The sequence below is a fragment of the Stegodyphus dumicola genome, chromosome 5, assembly GCF_044657685.1.
Source record: "Stegodyphus dumicola isolate Sdum_Otavi_A_Nest chromosome 5, ASM4465768v1".
Classification (NCBI taxonomy): Eukaryota; Metazoa; Arthropoda; class Arachnida; order Araneae; family Eresidae; genus Stegodyphus; species Stegodyphus dumicola.
The window spans coordinates 102,271,709-102,290,367 of NC_140772.1; the positions used below are offsets into that span (position 1 = coordinate 102,271,709).

Consider the following 18,659-nt stretch of genomic DNA (forward strand, 5'->3'; position numbering starts at 1 on the left):
GTTATTGACGTTTTTTTAAATAAGATTTTGGAATATTTACATCAACATTAATATCCTTTTTAGTTGCATACTTAGCAAGCTCTCTCGTTTCTATAATTGCCTGAGTGATCACGGACAAATGTAAAAAACACTGAAATACCCTTCTTCTCCAGATCTCCAAGAGACTGCTGTATACTAACAATAACATCATTATATGAAGAGGTATTTTTAAGGGACTTCAGGGAAGAGAGTGAATCCGTACAGATTAAGTAGCTGTGTAAGGATCTTAAGTTTTACTAACGTTTATTTTATTTTAAATCTTTACTATCACTTCTTATTTTCTACTTCCGGCCAGAATTATAAGCGTGAAGGTTTGTATGCAAAGTTTGTCTGGCGAACGCCAAGTATTTAAGTGTGGCCTTTTTGCCAAGCAAAAGAGAGGAAGCAGTGAGTCAACGCAGGCCGCTTACTTTAGAAGTTACGCAGTTGCTGTTTGCCTTCCAGGCCAGAGGTTTTAATCCTCTTGATAAATTAAAACGTATTGTAGTGTTCACAGTCTCTGTGCTACATACGCTTCCTGTTATTTTAAGGCCAATCTTCCACGTGTATTATTCTAAAGTTAAATTAGAGTTTAGTTTTATTTTTATACTTTTACGTTAGACCCCAAGTGGCGGGTCATTGTATTCCGAAGTACGGAAGTTATTGTATATAGAGAAAAATAAAGGGTTTTGTATACCCTTCGTCTGTATCCTGTCTACTTACCACAATTAGTGAACATAGCTTTAGTAAGCTCTCTGTTCTGAGTCTATTTTGGAAAGGCGCCGATAACAGTATACTCTGATCATGCGGCGGTAACTAGATTGTACTCAGGGAAAAATTTATCCCCAAGGTTAATAAGATGGGCACTCAAGCTGCAAGAATATAATCTGGTAATCAAGCATACCCCTGGAAAGGAAAATATCGTAGCAGATGCCCTATCAAGGATTAAAATAGACGAACAAGGCAATACCGTAAAGATGGCAATGCTGACAGCATGTACAATAAATTCCCGAGAAACTGTAATAACCGAACTGGGTAAGGATCCTGAGTTTGGAAGTATTTATGAGTATTTGAAGGATCCTGAAAATTTTAGCCACCAAGCTATTGTGGCGATAAGAAATAGGGCAGCCCATTACGAACTAATAGATGGTCTATTATTCTATACAAAAACTACGAATTCCAACAACGAATTTCGACCTGTTATCCCAGCTAGTCTTAGATTAAATATCCTGCAGGAGCTCCATGACAGCCCTTTAGCTTCTCATGCTGGTATTCGAAAAACTATCCAACGCATACGCGAGGCAGTCTACTTTCCTGAACTGCAAAAGTTAACAAGGGCGTATGTCCAGTCCTGCCCAACATGTCAAGCCGTTAATTATATTAATTTCCGCCCGGCCGGGTTTCTAAATAGTATTAAATCCGAATTTCCAAATGAAATAATTGGCATCGATTTATTGGGCCCTCTCCCAAAAAGTCAGTTAAATAAAAGTCGCTATCTCCTTGTTATAGTTGATCATTTTAGTAAATGGACCGAAATTGTTCCCTTAAAACGAGCCTCCGCGAAATTAGTTATCGATTCTATTTTAAATAAATATATTTTAAAATACGGGGCGCCCCTAAAAGTTATATCGGATAATGGTCCTCAATTTGTAAGTAATATATTTGAAGACATGTGCCAAAAACTGGGCATACGTCATTTAAAAATGGTCCCGTATGGGCCGCAATCAAATATAGCGGAACGGGTCAATAGAAATATAGTGAAAATTATCCGTAGTTATGTTAAAAATTTTCATAAAAGCTGGGATAACTATGTCAATGAATTTGCTTTCGCCCTTAGGACCGCAAAACATGATACAACGGGCAAAACTCCTGCTGAGTTATTTCTAGGCAGAAAGATTATAACACCGTTAGATAAATTATTTTATGTGCAACAAAGAGCCCCAGAATTTAAAATGGGTGATATAGAAAAACTAATAAAAGAAGCAAAAAAGAATACGAAAGTAGCACAAAGAAAACAGAAGCTATATTATGATTTGAAACGACGGGGAGTAACTTATAAAGTCGGGGATGAAGTTTTAAAAATTAAGCATTCACTTTCTTCAGCACCAGAAGATAAAACTGCCAAATTTTTTCCACGATTTGAAGGACCATATGTTATAGAAAAAATAACTCATGCTGTTGTAGTGTTAAAAGCCAGAAATGGTGAAACCTGTTCCGCAAACATTGATCAAATCAAGCCCTACTTCGATCGTAATAAAATGCAAATCTTTTCAGATCTTTTGCAGGATCCGGCACGGCATACACCGCAGGTACAAGTTCCAGAGGTGGAAAAACGACAAGTACAAGGGCAAGCCAATGAGAGACAGAAGCAAGTGAAAAGAAAATTGTCCCGTGGAAAAATTGAAGGTAACAAGAAAAAGAAGCCGTTCCACCGTAGAGAAAACAGACTTCACGAACAGCCCCAGAATGAAGAAGGGAGAAGGACGACGTATGTGAAGAGGACCAGGAGAAATGACGGCAACTATAACCCGGCTTTAAAACGGAAGATCTACTCATCCGACAGAACTCTCCGCAGCAAAAGTCACCGAACTGCAGAAGGGCCATCAGCAGCGGAGGAAAAAGTACAAGGAAAATTTGAACGGCCAACAACGAGGTCCAAGCAGGATCACGACAGAAGTTTCCCGGTTCCGCCAAGACCAGCTGCCTTCAAACGGCCAAGACCACAAGCAGAGGAGAAAAGGAAGGTGTTCAAGGGTGGCCGAACTGGTGAAAAACGGAAGCTTCCTGAGGAAAGCACTGAAGGGCGAGCCCGTACAAGAAGGAGGATAAATCAAGCTACTATCTGCAGTACCTTTAAAGACTGGGCCCAGAAAAGGATGTCCGAATATTACAAAGATAAGTAAAATTTTATGTTACTTTGCAAACTTAAGTTAATCTTTCATTCTTACTGCAAGTGGCAGATTTCAAGAAGTTTACCTCATGCGAGGTCTACCTTTATCGCCAAAAGGGCGAGAAATGAGTTGTGACCGATTTTCTTATTATGTTTTTCAATTACTCGCGCGTAAAACTAAAGTTGATGTATAATAGCGTTGTGTAAAGACTTAAATATTGTAAAAGGTTATTGTATAAATTTTATTTAAAACATTCTAGCAAGAAAGAAGTTTTAGTCTGAAAGACTTTTTGAAATGTAGTATTATTTCAATGTAGAAAGAATTGGCACTTGCTGTGAAAAGAATAGAAGTTAACAATGTACTACTAATGTATGTTTTCAAATCTGTAAAATTAACGGCATGTTGATATGTTCTGTTATTTTAAATGTTAAGAAATACAGTGATATGGTAAAAGTGAAAGTAATGTTAAAAATTTGTTATTCGTGTGACTGTAAAGACTAAATCATGGCGAATATGTGTTAAAGGTTGAATGATGTAGTTAGGCTCTCTGACGCTACACTTTAGAGTTAGCCACTTTTAGAATAGTACCTCAGGGTTTAGAGTTGAAATTAGGGTGTGTTAAGAGGTCTCGTTATGTTGAATTTTAACACGTTAGTGTTTTGATTGTAGGAGGAAGTGTGGCACACGTAGACAGAAACACATTCGTGTTTGGTGTTCTTTTACAACACATGTCAGAGAGCACGGGGAGAGATAATTAAAATAGTCATGAATGAAATAAGAATGTTAAGAAAAGTATATTCTATATGTTATTTACAATGTCATTCTGTAACATTTCATTAAACTAGTTTTCCTTCCAGAGATCTGGAAGGAACCAGAATTGAATAAAAGCTCCTGTTTAGATGCAGTACAGATGAAAAAAAATTTTTGTATCCTGGGAGCTGCTATTGTAACAAATTTCTTTCTTTTAAATTTCTAGTTTCTAGCGAAGTTATGTTTGTAAAAGATTGGCCTCGCGTTAGATTCTAGAGCTAAAAGTTTTCAACAAGGTCGTTTTAGACCTCAGTTTCAAACTAATTAACTCTGGCGGGAAGTATGTAAGGATCTTAAGTTTTACTAACGTTTATTTTATTTTAAATCTTTACTATCACTTCTTATTTTCTACTTCCGGCCAGAATTATAAGCGTGAAGGTTTTTATCCAAAGTTTGTCTGGCGAACGCCAAGTATTTAAGTGTGGCCTTTTTGCCAAGCGAAAAAGAGGAAGCAGTGAGTCAACGCAGGCCGCTTACCTTAGAAGTTACGCAGTTGCTGTTTGCCTTCCAGGCCAGAGGTTTTAATCCTCTTGATAAATTAAAACGTATTGTAGTGTTCACAGTCTCTGTGCTACATACGCTTCCTGTTATTTTAAGGCCAATCTTCCACGTGTATTATTCTAAAGTTAAATTAGAGTTTAGTTTTATTTTTATACTTTTACGTTAGACCCCGAGTGGAGGGTCAGTGTATTCCGAAGTACGGAAGTTATTGTATATAGAGAAAAATAAAGGGTTATACCCTTCGTCTGTATCCTGTCTACTTACCACAATTAGTGAACATAGCTTTAGTAAGCTCTCTGTTCCGAGTCAGGTCCTTGTATGTTCCCGAAGAAGGTTAGAAGGAACAATTGAACCTGATAGCTGGAATTACGTCCATCCTGGCTAATTATCCACTTAATTGCAAAATTAATACACAGAAGCTCAGAAATATATACAGTACATTCATTTCTAATATGAAATTGGTGGTTCTCAATCTCAACATCATTTTCAAAAATAACATAAGGAAAACCAACTATATCATCAATCTACCATCCGTATAGAGCACAAATGAGAATGGATTTACATCAGTGTCCATACTATCCAGAATCTGTACTGGTTGTCTTACAGAAGGATGTGGAAGAACAGACAAAGACAATAAACAATCAAAATGAGTGAGTGAGTGAGTGATTATGGCGCTAAAACCAGAGATGATTATGACACGCCAAACACAAGATGGGATGATTACAATTGATGACATTAAAATTCAATAAATAAAAACAAGTAGATAAATGTATCAAATCCAGAGGATGAAGCCATATAAAAACAAGTTAAAACCACACATTTAAAATTCAAGACACAATCTTCAAAACAAATTACATTAGGTGATAAAAGCCAATCTCTTTTAAATAATAAAATAAATTACAATGGACCTCTCTTCCGATTAAACGGTCGAGAGGTAAGTGACAGCTATTAAAATACTTCTCACAAAGACTATTAAAATATGGACATTCAATTAAAATGTGATATACTGAGAGACAAACATCACAGTTTGCACAAACAGGCTCGTTTTCAGCTTTCAAAAGGTAGTTATGTGTTACTCTAGTGTGATTAATTCTAAGGCGAGTTAAAAGTACTTGTTCCTTACGATTGCAAGTAGTGTGCCAATGCTCTATTTTAGCCTTCACCCTTCTCAACTTGTTATGTATCTGAATGTCCCAAAGTTGTTGCCACTTATATCTGATCTTCCCTTTGATGACACAAGAGATATCTCTAAAAGGGATGAGGCGGCCAGACGTTTCAACAGCAGATTTTGCTGTGATGTCTGCCAGCTCATTGCCTTTTATTCCTGCATGTCCAGGGACCCAGCAGTACAGAATTTCATATCCACGACTTCTTAATTTAATATTTAGCTTCAATACATCCACTATCACAGGATTGTCGGGGCTTGAAATGGATTCTAAAGCTTTTAGTGCACTGTAGGAGTCTGTATATATAATGAAATATTTATAGTAAAGCGTTGAGATGTACAAAAGCGCATAATAGACAGCAGTCAGTTCAGTGGTTAAGACCGAGGAGGCGTCGTGTAAACGTCTGCCCTCCAAGTGGTCACCAATTATACAGGACATCCCAGCGTGACAAGTTGACTTTGATCCATCTGTATATACGGGAAGATAACTGCTGTAATTATGCCTGCGCTCAGCAAAAATTTGTCTGTATATGATGTCATTTGTGGTTGTTTTTCTGTAATTGTGGAAAATGTCAAGAAGCTGGATTTGTGCATTTTCCCAAGGTGGGATCTCAAAATTCTGTACTGCTTGTGGGGACATATCAGATAAGGAGAATTCTTCAATGAGCAAACGAACCTTTATAGGAAAATAAGGCACACAGGATGGACGTGCTTCAAATAAATGGTCACAGCTATCATCAGATAAACACAGTTTGTAAGGATGGTCAGGTTGAGACAATATATTAAAATACAGTAAAAGAGACAACTCCTCACGCCTCAAACGGAGTGATGGCTCGTGACAGTGAACATAAAGGCTCTGCACAGGAGATGTCCTGAAGGCTCCAGAACAAATCCGCAGAGCCTGATGATGAACAGGATCTAGTTTTAACAACACTGAAGACCGGGCAGATCTGTAAACAACTGAGCCGTAGTCCAGTTTAGAGCGAATTAGAGCTCTGTAAATGCGAAGCATGGAGCAACGCTCTGCACCCCAGGAGGTGTTTGCCAGGACTTTTAAGATATTTAGAACTTTGGTACACTTTTTTCTCAAGTTTAAGACATGAGGAAGGAAAGTCAATTTTCGGTCGAACATCACTCCTAAAAATTTTACTTCAGGGGCAACTGGAATTACAGACCCATTGAGGTATAATTCCGGCTCAGGATGGAGACCTCGCTTTTTACAAAAATGCACGCACACAGTCTTCTGTTTCGAAAACGTAAATCCTTGTCTTTTTGCCCATTCCTGGATCCTGTTCAAAGCGATCTGGAGCTGTCTCTCTACATGTCTCATATCCACACCTCTACAGCTAATTTGTAGATCATCAACATATAAAGAACCTGAAATGGTGGGTGGAAGTTGTTTTAATACAGAATTTATTTTTAGGCTGAAAAGAGTTACACTGAGCACACAGCCTTGAGGCACACCCTCTTCTTGTTCAAAAACATCAGACAAAACAGAGCCAATCCTTACTTGAAATGTTCTAGTATTCAAGAAATTCTGAATAAAAATTGGTAGGTTGCCGCGCAAGCCACTCTCGTGAAGATCCCGAAGTATACCGTATCTCCATGCCTTATCATAGGCTTTCTCTATATCGAAGAAAATTGAGACAAGGTGATTTCTTCTTACAAAAGCTTTTCGAATGGATGTCTCTAAGAGGAGCATATTATCTACGGTTGTTCTCCCCTTTCGAAAACCACTTTGATAAGGCGATATAATATTATTCTTTTCCAAGAAGTAGACTAGGCGGCTGTTTAGCATCTTTTCAAACAGTTTGCAAACACAGCTGGTAAGGGCAATTGGCCGATAATTCGAGGGATTCCTCGGGTCTTTCCCTGGCTTCGCAATAGGAATGACAACAGCTCTCCTCCATGCACTGGGAAATGTACGCTCCTTCCACACTCTATTGTAAAGTGTGAGAAGGGCACTCAGTGACTTATAGGACAGATGCTTTAGCATTTCATAATACACGCCATCCAGACCCGGACAAGACCTATGTGTCTCCAACAAAGCTCTCTTTAATTCAACCATATTAAAGTCTCTATTGTACGGCTCAAAGTTGGAAGAGTTGAAAGCGATGGGATTTTTCTCAGAGCGTTGCTTGACAGAAAGAAATGCAGGTGAGTAATTTCGGCTGGAAGAAACGGCAGCAAATGTCTCACCCATTGTATTTGCAATTTCTTCTATGGAGCTAATCACTCGACCATCTTTTTCCAGAAAGGAAAGTGAGTGGTCTTTATACATTCCGCATGCTTTTCGAACTCTTTCCCAAACCCGCTTACTAGGCGTAGAGGAAGTTATTGAGGTCACATATGAAATCCAGGAATCCCTCTGGCTCTACCTTCTTACTTTCCGTGCATTTGCTTTGGCTCTTTTAAAAGCTATGAGGTTTCGCAGAGTAGGATATCTACGAAAAATACCCCATGCTTTTTTCTGTTTTTTCAGTGCTTCATAACAGTCGCGATTCCACCACGGTTTCGAATATTTTAGTGTTTTTCCTGATGTTTTAGGAATCGAAAGCATAGCTGCCTGAATTATAGTATTAGTAACAGCTTCAACAGCGTCATCGATATGCACACCTTCTACCATTTCCTCTGTCAGCTCTGCAACAGAAGAGAAGAGTTCTCAGTCTGCCCTGTCCAGGATAAAACGAGGGACTCTCGACACGGGGTTTGCTCCTCTTCGCGCAAGAGACACAAAAATAGGATAATGATTGCTGTTGTACAGGTCATTTCCGACACTAAAAGTGCAAAATGGCAACAGAGATGGTGAACAGATGGCAAGATCGAGAGCGTGGAATGTCCTTGAAGGCTCATGGAAGTACGTATCTTGCCCATTATTTAGGAGACAAAGGCTATGATCTTCGATCATCTGCTCAATTTGTCTTCCTCGGCAATTTGTATCTTTACTTCCCCAGAGTGGACTATGGCCGTTAAAATCTCCTATTATGATAAAAGGCTCAGGCAGCTGCTCTATTAGATTATTTAAATCTTGCTGATAAATGTGCTCATTTGGAGGCAAATACAAAGAAACAAATGAAACAACAATATCAAAATTTATTTGAGTAGCGACAACTTGGAGGGATGTCGTCAAAGGAAGTACATTTGAGGGATAATCCAGTGAGGAGAGGAGACCTACACCTCCACTGGCACGCTCACCTGCAATGTTATCCTTCCTGACGAAAGAAAACCTTCGAAGTTTTGCATGGTGTTCGTGTTTCAAATTTGTTTCCTGTATTGCTAAGCACACAGGATGATACACATTTATTATAGATTTGATGTCAAGCAAATTTCGGTGGAAACCGCGACAGTTCCATGACATGAGGGTGGCCATTATGAATGGTTTTTGTTTTTTCTGTGCTGTTTTTTTGTTTTTCGTGGAAGTAGATGCCTGGGAACTTCTAGACCCTCTTCTACTTCCATAAAGTCTGAATCCACAGATTCAGAAATCATCTCATCAAAAGAGCTATTGCTGTGACTTCTATTTTTATTGGATATTTTATGTGTAGTAGTGTTGGGCTTACTTTGAATAACTGTTTCTTTCTTTTGTACTATATGGGTTGCATTTTCTTTTTGCTTCTTGGATGTAGACGGATGGGTTTTATTTGGTAGGGTCTGTGTGCCTATTGATGTTTGGGTGGCGACTGTACGAGATGATTTTACAGCACTGGCGTATGATGTATTTGGTCGAAGCTGTGTGCTCTGGACTAATCTTCTGGCTTCGGCATATGAGATGTTCCTCGTAAACTTTGCAGTCTGCACTTCTTTTTCCAATTTCCATTTTGGGCAGAGGCGGGAAAATGCTGGGTGCTCACCCTTGCAATTTATACAAAGAGGCGCAGCGGTACAATTTTCAGAATCGTGGCCAATCTGTGAGCATCGGGCGCATGTAAGGTTGCCACGACAAGACGTCTTAGAATGGCCGAAACGCTGGCATTGGAAACATCGCATGGGGTTTGGAATATAAGGTCTTACAGGAATATTTAGATATCCGGCCTTAATATTCTTAGGCGGATCAGGCGTGTTGAAGGTAAGGATCACGTGTTCCGTGTCTATCAACTTACCTTCTTTACGCATCTTGATCCGCCTTACACCACAGACATTTTGTTCGGATAGCTCAGAAGCGATCTCTTCTTCAGAAACATACAGAAGGTCGAATTCTGAGATTACACCCCGACAATAGTTGAGTGACTTATGTGGTGTTACAGTGACATTCGCTTGCCCAAGTTTAGTTATCTGAAGTAAAGAAGCAGACTGGGTGGCTGAGGTTGTATCAATAAGCAAGTCTCCGGAGCGGAGACGCTTTATATTTCTCGGCTCACCAATACAGGACTGGATGTATTTGTTTATTACAAAAGAAGACATCTTATGCATTTCGCCAGAAGGACTAGAGATGACTAGGAAACGGGGACTATTGTTATGATTTTTTTTATTTGTATCTGTGCGTAATTTTTTTGCAGTAGACTTTTCAGAACTAGGTTGAGTGAGTGGTTTAGCAGTAGACGTTTCAGAAATAGGTTGAATGACTGGTTTAACAGTAGATGTTTCAGAACTAGGTTGAGTGACTAGTTTAGGAGTAGAAGTTTCAGAACTAGGTTGAGTGACAGGAGTGATTTGAGTGACTTGAGTGAGCTCGAAATCTTTTATTAAGTAGATATGAGAAGCCATAGTGAAAGAATAAAGATTCGGGTCCGACGGCCCCGCCCACCACGGAGCCCAACAAGGGAACACAGATTCCTGTGTTAGGGCTAGCCGGACCTATACGCAAACTGAAGCCCCACAGTCGGCTTTCCCGAAAGCAGGTACTCCCGAGAGCTTGACCCCAAGCCACTGACACAAGGACTAGTGACCAGCCAATTGACACCCGTGAGGACGACTAAGGTGCCTCCTGTTTAGCTGAAGCAGAGGCCAAAGCAGTGTGTTGGGGACAGTACCTCGCCCCTCAACTACCAGGACCCTCCTTTCCAGCGACATGGGTCTCCACGCACGGCAAACACGTGGGCAGTTTTCTCGCCACTCGAAAACTAGAAACAAGGTCTGTTCCAGCCTCTCGTGACGAGCCCCAAACTCCGTAGAGAGAAATCACAAGGGAGAAGGGAAGGGAAAAAGATCCAGCCAAGAGGAGAGGACACGGAAAAGAGGATAGATCACTGGGGCTCCAGGATCGTGACATCCGTCTCACCAAGAAGATGATCCCCTGAAGGGCTAGGGTACCTCGGGATTGCCACACCCATACTCACAAAAGTGAGCCCCCTGAGGGTCAATCAAAATGAGAACTGGAGTAGTTTGCAAGACTTTTTTTGTAATCTATAAAGGTCAGAAAAAAACAAATTCAGCAATGGAAATCCTGCAAGAGTAAAAACAGAATTGTAACTAATAGTTTGGTAACCCCTTATAAGTACAATGTTGTTTTGTATGCGGCAAGCTTTTGTTTATTTGCGAGCCTACATTCTTCATCAGACCAAACACTACTCTTCCCTCGAGCTCTATGGCCCAAAACTACATCTGCAGTATCAGATACTGTTGTTCTGAACCTAAACCATAAATCTTCAAGATCAAGGGTGTCAATATGTACTTCTGAAATACTCCTGCCCAACGTCTCGCTATAAGTTCTGGCTACTTTTTCCTCTTTAAGCTTATTATAATCAAACATTTGTATTTTCTTTAGTCGTTCTTTATTAGCATTGACGATTTTTTTCTTTTATTCTAGCTAGAACTAAAAAATGATCAGAATACATATTAGCTCCTCTAAAAGATCTTACATTAATCAAGTTTCGGAAATGTCTAGTATCAATAAGGACATTAACAATCTGAGTAAACATCACTCCAGCTGGTGACTTCCAAGTAAATATTTGTAAATATTTTTACGCTGAAGGCAGGTACTACCAATCACTAAGTCATATGCAAAAGCAAACCCAACGAGGCAGATTGCATCATCATTACCTTTATCTTGTGCACTATGCATACCGGTGTTGGGTCTAAACTCCATCTCTTTATACAATTTAGCATTCAAATCATTAAGTAAAAGTTTAATATCATTAAGTGGACAGTGCCTAAAACATTCTGATAGCTGTTCATAAAACATAGCATTGTCTTCATCTTCTTTTCCCTCAGCAGAGGCATGTGTGTTAATAATGCTGTAATTGAAAAATCTCCCCCTAATATGCAACTTGCATAAAAATCCATAATATGAGATTTCGGTACTTTTCTGCCGGCGCAGGTGATAAGATCGCCAGTATTAGTAAAACTGATGCCAAACAGAATATCCTCACTGGTAACCTTTACGCCTAGTTTTCAAAACAATTCGCAGCTATTTCTAGTATTACAGAATTCGCCCTTGGCAACCTAAAATTGAAATGGAGCCAACAGATGTCCCGCAAAATCGATAGCAGACCCATTGCAGAAGTAAACTCATAATCCTGATATCCTATACATATACGTGCAAAAGAGAATAAACTCCGTAGAAGGTAATCAAAAATTAATTTATGGCTTTAATTCAAACAAACACAGAAATTAAGCTAAACAAAACTGTGTAAAAAAAATTGAAATGATAAAACGAAACTTACCTTTCATGTGAATTTTCAGCGCTGACTCTCCCATTCTAGAAATATCAATTTGTTTCAGACGAAGACCACATTAACTTAATAAGGATTGCCATCCATCAATATCCAATCTTTGTAGTCAGCTTGATGAAGCCACAGTTTATTGAAAATGCACTTTCTAGGCATCTCGTTCCTATTGGCTTCAGAGGTGTTGTGGCCTTCTAGGTTGGGATTGTTCTAATTTTGGCAAATATTTTCAGAATCCCTCCCCTTTTTTTTCTCGAGCACCTTCATCATCACTTTCGTCCCTCAAAGAACTTTCAGCTTCACGCTTTCTTCACAATCTGCTTAAATTTATAGATAACACCTGTTTCGAAAGATTGGGTGAATAGCCAATGAGAGACCCGATACTTTCGTTCTAGGGTGACTAATTGTTTTTTATTGTTTGCAACGCAAGTCCACCAACTGCGCCAACAGATTGGTTAAGAGCCGTGCAATTTTAATTCCATATTCATGAGAAATCTCAATTCACACTTAGAATGGCAATCGTTGGAAATGATAAGAAATATCAAATGAGCAAAATTAAGGACCGTTTATTCATTTTGACCAAAATTAAGAACTTTTAAGGACCAAAAATCCTTTTTGAAAAATTTAAAGACTTTTAAGGACTGTACAAACCCTACCAGAAGTACTTTTACGCAGTCGGCGAATGTATTTCAGTTATGCATTTGTTGCAAATACAGTGATGCAAAGATTTCTATGTTTTATTTATTTGAAGTTTGAGTTTATATTATATTCATTACTATTAAACATGAACATCAGTAACACGTCAGAAAAATCTATAAATATAAATCTTATTCAAAGATTTGAAAATACAAATTTAATTAACTTAGCAAAAAGTATTTAACAAATGACTTCCATAAATTAAAATATATATATACTATATATATATAATTGTTTCAGAAGAATAAACAGTAAAGTTAAATTAAATTTAAACAATTCTCTTGCACCGCTGCTGCAAGGAATGAAATTTGAATTTAACAAATGAATGAGTGAATATTCGTTAAATTCAGATATATATATACATATATTCGTATTAGAAGTACAATTAATTTATTTAGAAATTAATTCCTGTTTGTTATGGACAGACTCACGTATTTAAATATTAAGTAGATAATTAAAAAAATTTTTATTCTAATTAGAAATTACCTGGAAATATGAGCAATAAGTTAGAAAAGAATATATTTTATTCTATAAAAAAATTATTTTATTCTGATTAGGAGTGTAATTAATTTATTTAAGTCTATAATTAAAAATTTTAAATAATTTTTTTAAAATAATTTATTTAGAAACTAATTATATGTATATACACCTGGAATAATGTGAGCCATCTTGTATAAAAAGAAAATTATCTTATTCTAACTACAGGTGTAATTAATTTATTTAGAAAATAATTAAACAGCAAATTCAAAACGGCTACTGAAAAAGTCATATGATGATCATCAGAGAGATATATCCTCAAAGTCAGGACACATAAATGCAAAATATCTACATATAGAAAGAAAATATCCCTTTCCTTTTCCCTATCTTAGTTAACATCTGAGCTTAGCAACCTAAGCACTCTTCCCACTGTTTGGCACTTATCACCCAAGTTGGCGAATGCGATTTTAGGAACCTCGCCAAGGGCCGGTTATCCAAGTATGTCCATGAGAAGGGCACTGGATATTTTCTAGTTGACTTCGAAACAAGGAATTTTTTTCTGGGATGGGGGTGTTACCCCCATGCCCAATCCCTACCTTGGAGGATCAGTCCCCTGTCATAATCCCCAGAGACAGAGTGCCTGGCTATACCCTCCAGACTCTGGGTATCCATTTTAGTTGCCTCTTATGACATGCATGAACCCATCACCCCATTGGTGAAAAATTGTATATGCAAAGCATTAAACTATCTTTGATGTAACAATAACAAAACAATGACTATTAGATGGAATGGTCAAAACAGTCAAAATCAGGACTACATTTACACCAAGAAATTGTAGGATTATTTCGTAACAAGTTAAGCACAACTTAAGGCTAATTTTATAAAAATTGTAACTGAATTAAAAAAACAGTTTTTAATAAAAATTAATCTTGAAATTACCAGATGAGTTATCAAGGTATATGGTTATAAATGCTGAGTGGCAAAAAGGAAATTTTTTAACTAAAATTTTACATTGTTAAAATCCTCAGTAAGTAAAGATACATTGTAATAATTGAGGGTAAATCAGAATTTAACATAATTGAATCAAACGGATGAACTACAGTACAAAGTACGAAATCCGGATGATCTAAAATCCGGACCTCAAAACCACCACCAACGTTTTTCTCATAGGCTTTACACATGTGCATTTGATTTCCCCCTCTGCGCATAATAAAACATCTGGACAGTCCCGATTCTTAATTTCACTTCGACACTAAATAAAATACCTTGTTATTGAAGAAACAATCATTTTAGAATAAATTTGTACAATCAGCAGCTCCATTGCTACATATCTGCTTTACACACAACTCAAACCGAAACATTCTGCATAGATACATCGTTGATCTGATGCCAACCTGGCAAATCATTATTTATTATACTTTCCTTTCATCAACACATGTTTATCAAAATATGACAACTTGAGTAATGACTTGTGTAGTAATGCCTAAACAATTTTTTTTTTTTTTTTTAATGTTAGCAATTGAATAATAAAGGAACATGGTAACCTTTTTATGTTGACATAACACTTGACGATGATTACAGATTTTAGTTAAATGCACTAAAAAATGTTGACGAGGAAAAAATTTACCAAAAATTTCTTTCCACATGCTATCCATATTCTTGCCCTATTCCATTCTTTCCATATAGAGTTTGTTGATGATACTCATAGACCCAAAGATTACAATTAGAGCTATTTGAATTAAGAATAACTGATTTGTTATTCACATAAACCCAGAACCAGCACCAGCGCTTGTATGGCCGCACCGAGTCACAGAATTTAAGATCCACAGAGTGTATCAGATGGTAAGATATCTAACACTGGCCTTCAATAAGTATATGTGGGAATTTATTTATTCAAACTCTGATAAGCCTTAAGCATAAGCAAAAAATAAACATTAGTATAATAAATAACTAAACTAATACAATTCAGGCTTGTCTCAGGACGCAACAGAAGCAAGGTAAAATTTAACGGAATAACTTGACGTTAGTCACCACGCTCATGATACATAGCCAAAAATGTATAGTGAAGAATAGCTAAATTTGATGATGATAGTCCACTAATTTTAACGGATTTTGTAAAGAAACGTGGAGAAGCAGTAATACATGAAGATCATATAAAAGAAGTTTTTCATTGTGATGACAATGCATCAATCAATCAATAAATGGTGAAATCTGTAGTATGGTTCTAGATCCAGACAATACCGCTACCAATAGTGAAGAAAGTGACAGAGAAGTGACTGAAAACGAGAAAATTTCGATTGACAGGTTAGTCGGAATTCTCGGAACAGCAGTTACAGGACTTCAACAATGTAACTAAACAAGAGATTATGTCTGTCTATAGTGCTCAGATAATTGTCTGTTTATCTTGCAGTGCTCAGATAATTGCCTACTTTTACTATCTGTCTATTTAATTAAAAAAATATGAAATTCATAATGCACCTGGCCATATCATAACTTGGCCATGTTGCAGTTATTTCAAAAAAAAATTGCAAGTATGTGTATCATAATATCTGTATGTATATTTATCCTGTCATATCTTCCAACTATTCAAAATGATGTATGTGCAATCCTGCAGACTTTTTTGTCTCGCAGCAATTAGAATGATTGTAGCGAAAAATATGTGTAATCTTGTACTGATTCTATGCCCTACTTTGTATCTGTATATGTATGTAAATTCTGTTTGTGTTATAATCCTTGTTACCTTATCCTCCTAAGTTCTGGTTTACTCTGCACTGCGTTGAATTATTTTTATTTTAATTACTCTGCTATTCCATTACATTTACCTCTGTTATACTGACCTAGCCTGCATGAATTTGCAGGATTTTTGCCAGTTGTCATCAAATATGGGATCCTGGAAGTATATAAATCAATATAGGTGTCACAGAGACAAGATGTGAAGTAATAAAGGTAGAGGTGGCACTTTGCTTTTTTAGAGTTTTACATCGTGGGGTGGTGTAACATGAAAAGCAGATACAAAATGAGTATACAATAAAGTTACTCTGATTTTTGATATTGTCTTATATTATCTCAAAGTACCAGCATTAGTTTACATGAAATTGCTTGAAACTATACTGCTTTCTTATGGCAGTCCCCTGACAACTTGATTGGTTACCCATTGTAGCTCTCTGATCCACCTGATTCCGCCCCCTTCTTCCTAGCTTGCCATGACTCTGCACTTGCCTTTTAGCACCTTCATTCAATCAGCGCAGCGCCTGCAGTTGTGTAGCGGTTACATCGATCGGTGACTTTATTCCAGAACAATCTTTTCCAACTATTTTCGGGCATGTTATTGATACGCCCATCCTCGTTCCTGTTTTATTGATGTTATTCACTGCTCTGCCATGAACTTTCTTCCATTTTCTTAGGAACTCTACATGCTAGGCAAGTCACTAGATCAAAAATCGGCTACAGTTATTAGTCTGGGATACCGAAATTGCGCGAGAGCCTGTTTACGCGAACTGCGTTTGCCCGAGTCAACTGTCTACAGAATTAAAGAGAAAGTATTAGCAGAAAAAAATGAAGCAACTTAACTCTTTTGCATCGAAGTTGCCCCCAAACGCCCGAGCATTCAGACATCGGCTGGACGCCCGAAACACCTGAATAATTTCCTACCTAGTGCTTTCCCCATTCACGTTACTGCATTACTCATTGCTTTCAGGTGTAGTTAAATCACATGTCAATCATTCTTTTAAAGCTACTAAAAGTAGCTTCCTTGTTTCCTTTGTTCCTTCCTTTCCTTTGTTTACTGTCAGTGTTTAGCTTTTGATACCCGAAGTTACAATCCTGTCCCAAGGGAGAACTTCACACAGTGTCAAAGCGTCGAAGAAAGAAGTCGCTTGACTTAAGTAAGGCTATTGTTAGTGCTGTAGTATTCAACTTGTCATGGGGAAAGGAAAAGCATTCCAGGAGAAATTCTTAGATACGGGTGTTTTCGATGTTTGGGGAATTGAGATTTTGCCCTCTCTCGATGCAAGTTAAACAACTTACAATGAAAGAAATGTTTAATAAGGTAAACAAATAAATAGTAAACTTTTTTTGTAAATTTTGATACGCTTTAGATCATAAATACTTCATTATTTCATATTTTTAATTTTATAATTTCTACATGCCATCTTACTAGATTTAAAGTGATGATCTAATATCCGGAAAAATCAAAATGAAAACAAACAACTTACAATGAAAGAAATGTTGGCTAATCTTTGGAATATGGTAACAGGTAGTTTGGCGACATTTTGGTAAGGCGATAAAGGTTACTAGCTAGGACTTTAGCAGTATACATGGATAAAGTCAAGAGTGTGAGCAATGTCATTTTTGTGCAATTCTGGGATATTTTTTTAAGTGAAAATAGGTCGACGTGTACATGGATACCGTATAATGTGCAATTCTTAAAAACGCGGCAAGCAGTGGGCGATTGTGCACTTTCTCCCAATTTCGCACCTAATCTTCGTCATGATTAAGCACTTTTGTTCCATAAAAGTTCTAGCATAAGCGTAATTCGGCTAGCAGATTGTTGGAAAAAAATGTTGAGTTAAAAAAAAAGCCTTTACTTCGTGAAAACAAAATGGCGTCCAGAAAAAAAAAAACTAGCAGGGTTGGTTGCCAAAAAATTGCCAAGTTACCATAATCCGAAGATTAACCGAAATGTTTTATAGGGTAAACAAAAAAATATTAAGCTTTTTTTTTTTTTTTTTTTTTGTAAATTTTGATACTCTTTAGATCATAAATACTTCATTATTTCATAAATCACAATTTCATATTTTTCATTTTATAATTTCTACATGCCATCTTACTAGATTTAAACTAATGATCTAATATCCACAAAAATCCCAAATCCTAAATCGTCGAAGTCTTGACGAGCCCGGATTTTGGACTTTGTACTGTACTACGTTGTAAAAGCCAATAAAGAAATTAATCTAAGAAGCCTATTCCTTTATGAGGAACATGGAGCTATTGGTATAATGAATTGCTGCTTTTGAAATGGAAATTTAGATAATATAGGACATAATATGCATAAATACAAGGTGCGTGCATAAAGTAACTGGACACACCAGAAGACAGAACTATATAATAAAAAAGTGAAAGAATACATATATATAGAATGAAAAAGTGAAAGAAAAGAAAAATGTTTAGAGAGAGTGACATCTGAACTCTCATTAAAGCCAGTTTAAACTGGTTATTTTGTCATTTGGATCTAAAAATATCTAAAAATCATTTACTGAAAAGACATTGTACAAAAACATTAGCTTTGAGATAAAGCATGTTATAACATTAAATTTTCTTACAAATTAGGTAAATCTGCTACTAGACCATTACGGATTATTCAGACAGTATATGGTGCCACATTATTATGAAGAATACAAGTAAATGAGTGGTACAACCACTTTAAATGTGCATGTGAAAGCGCTGAAGATAAATGAAAGATAGGATGCTCTTCAACTTAAAAAAATGTGAAAATAT

The 18,659-nt window shown here is 37.0% G+C and overlaps 1 protein-coding gene across 7 annotated transcripts in view; it reads right to left on the minus strand.

Moving 5' to 3' along the window:
- LOC118190745 (ankyrin repeat domain-containing protein 63-like) overlaps positions 1-18,659 on the minus strand; it is a 142,124-nt gene that overhangs the window by 121,044 nt on the left and 2,421 nt on the right. Inside the window, exon 1 of one of the 7 annotated variants that reach the window (XM_035361515.2) lies at positions 11,988-12,726. The exons of the other annotated variants lie outside the window; for them this stretch is intronic. Coding sequence (XP_035217406.1) covers positions 11,988-12,021 — 34 coding nt within the window. The 5' untranslated portion in view covers positions 12,022-12,726. Of the gene's footprint in view, positions 1-11,987; positions 12,727-18,659 lie in introns of those variants that run through there. 7 annotated transcript variants of the gene reach the window in all.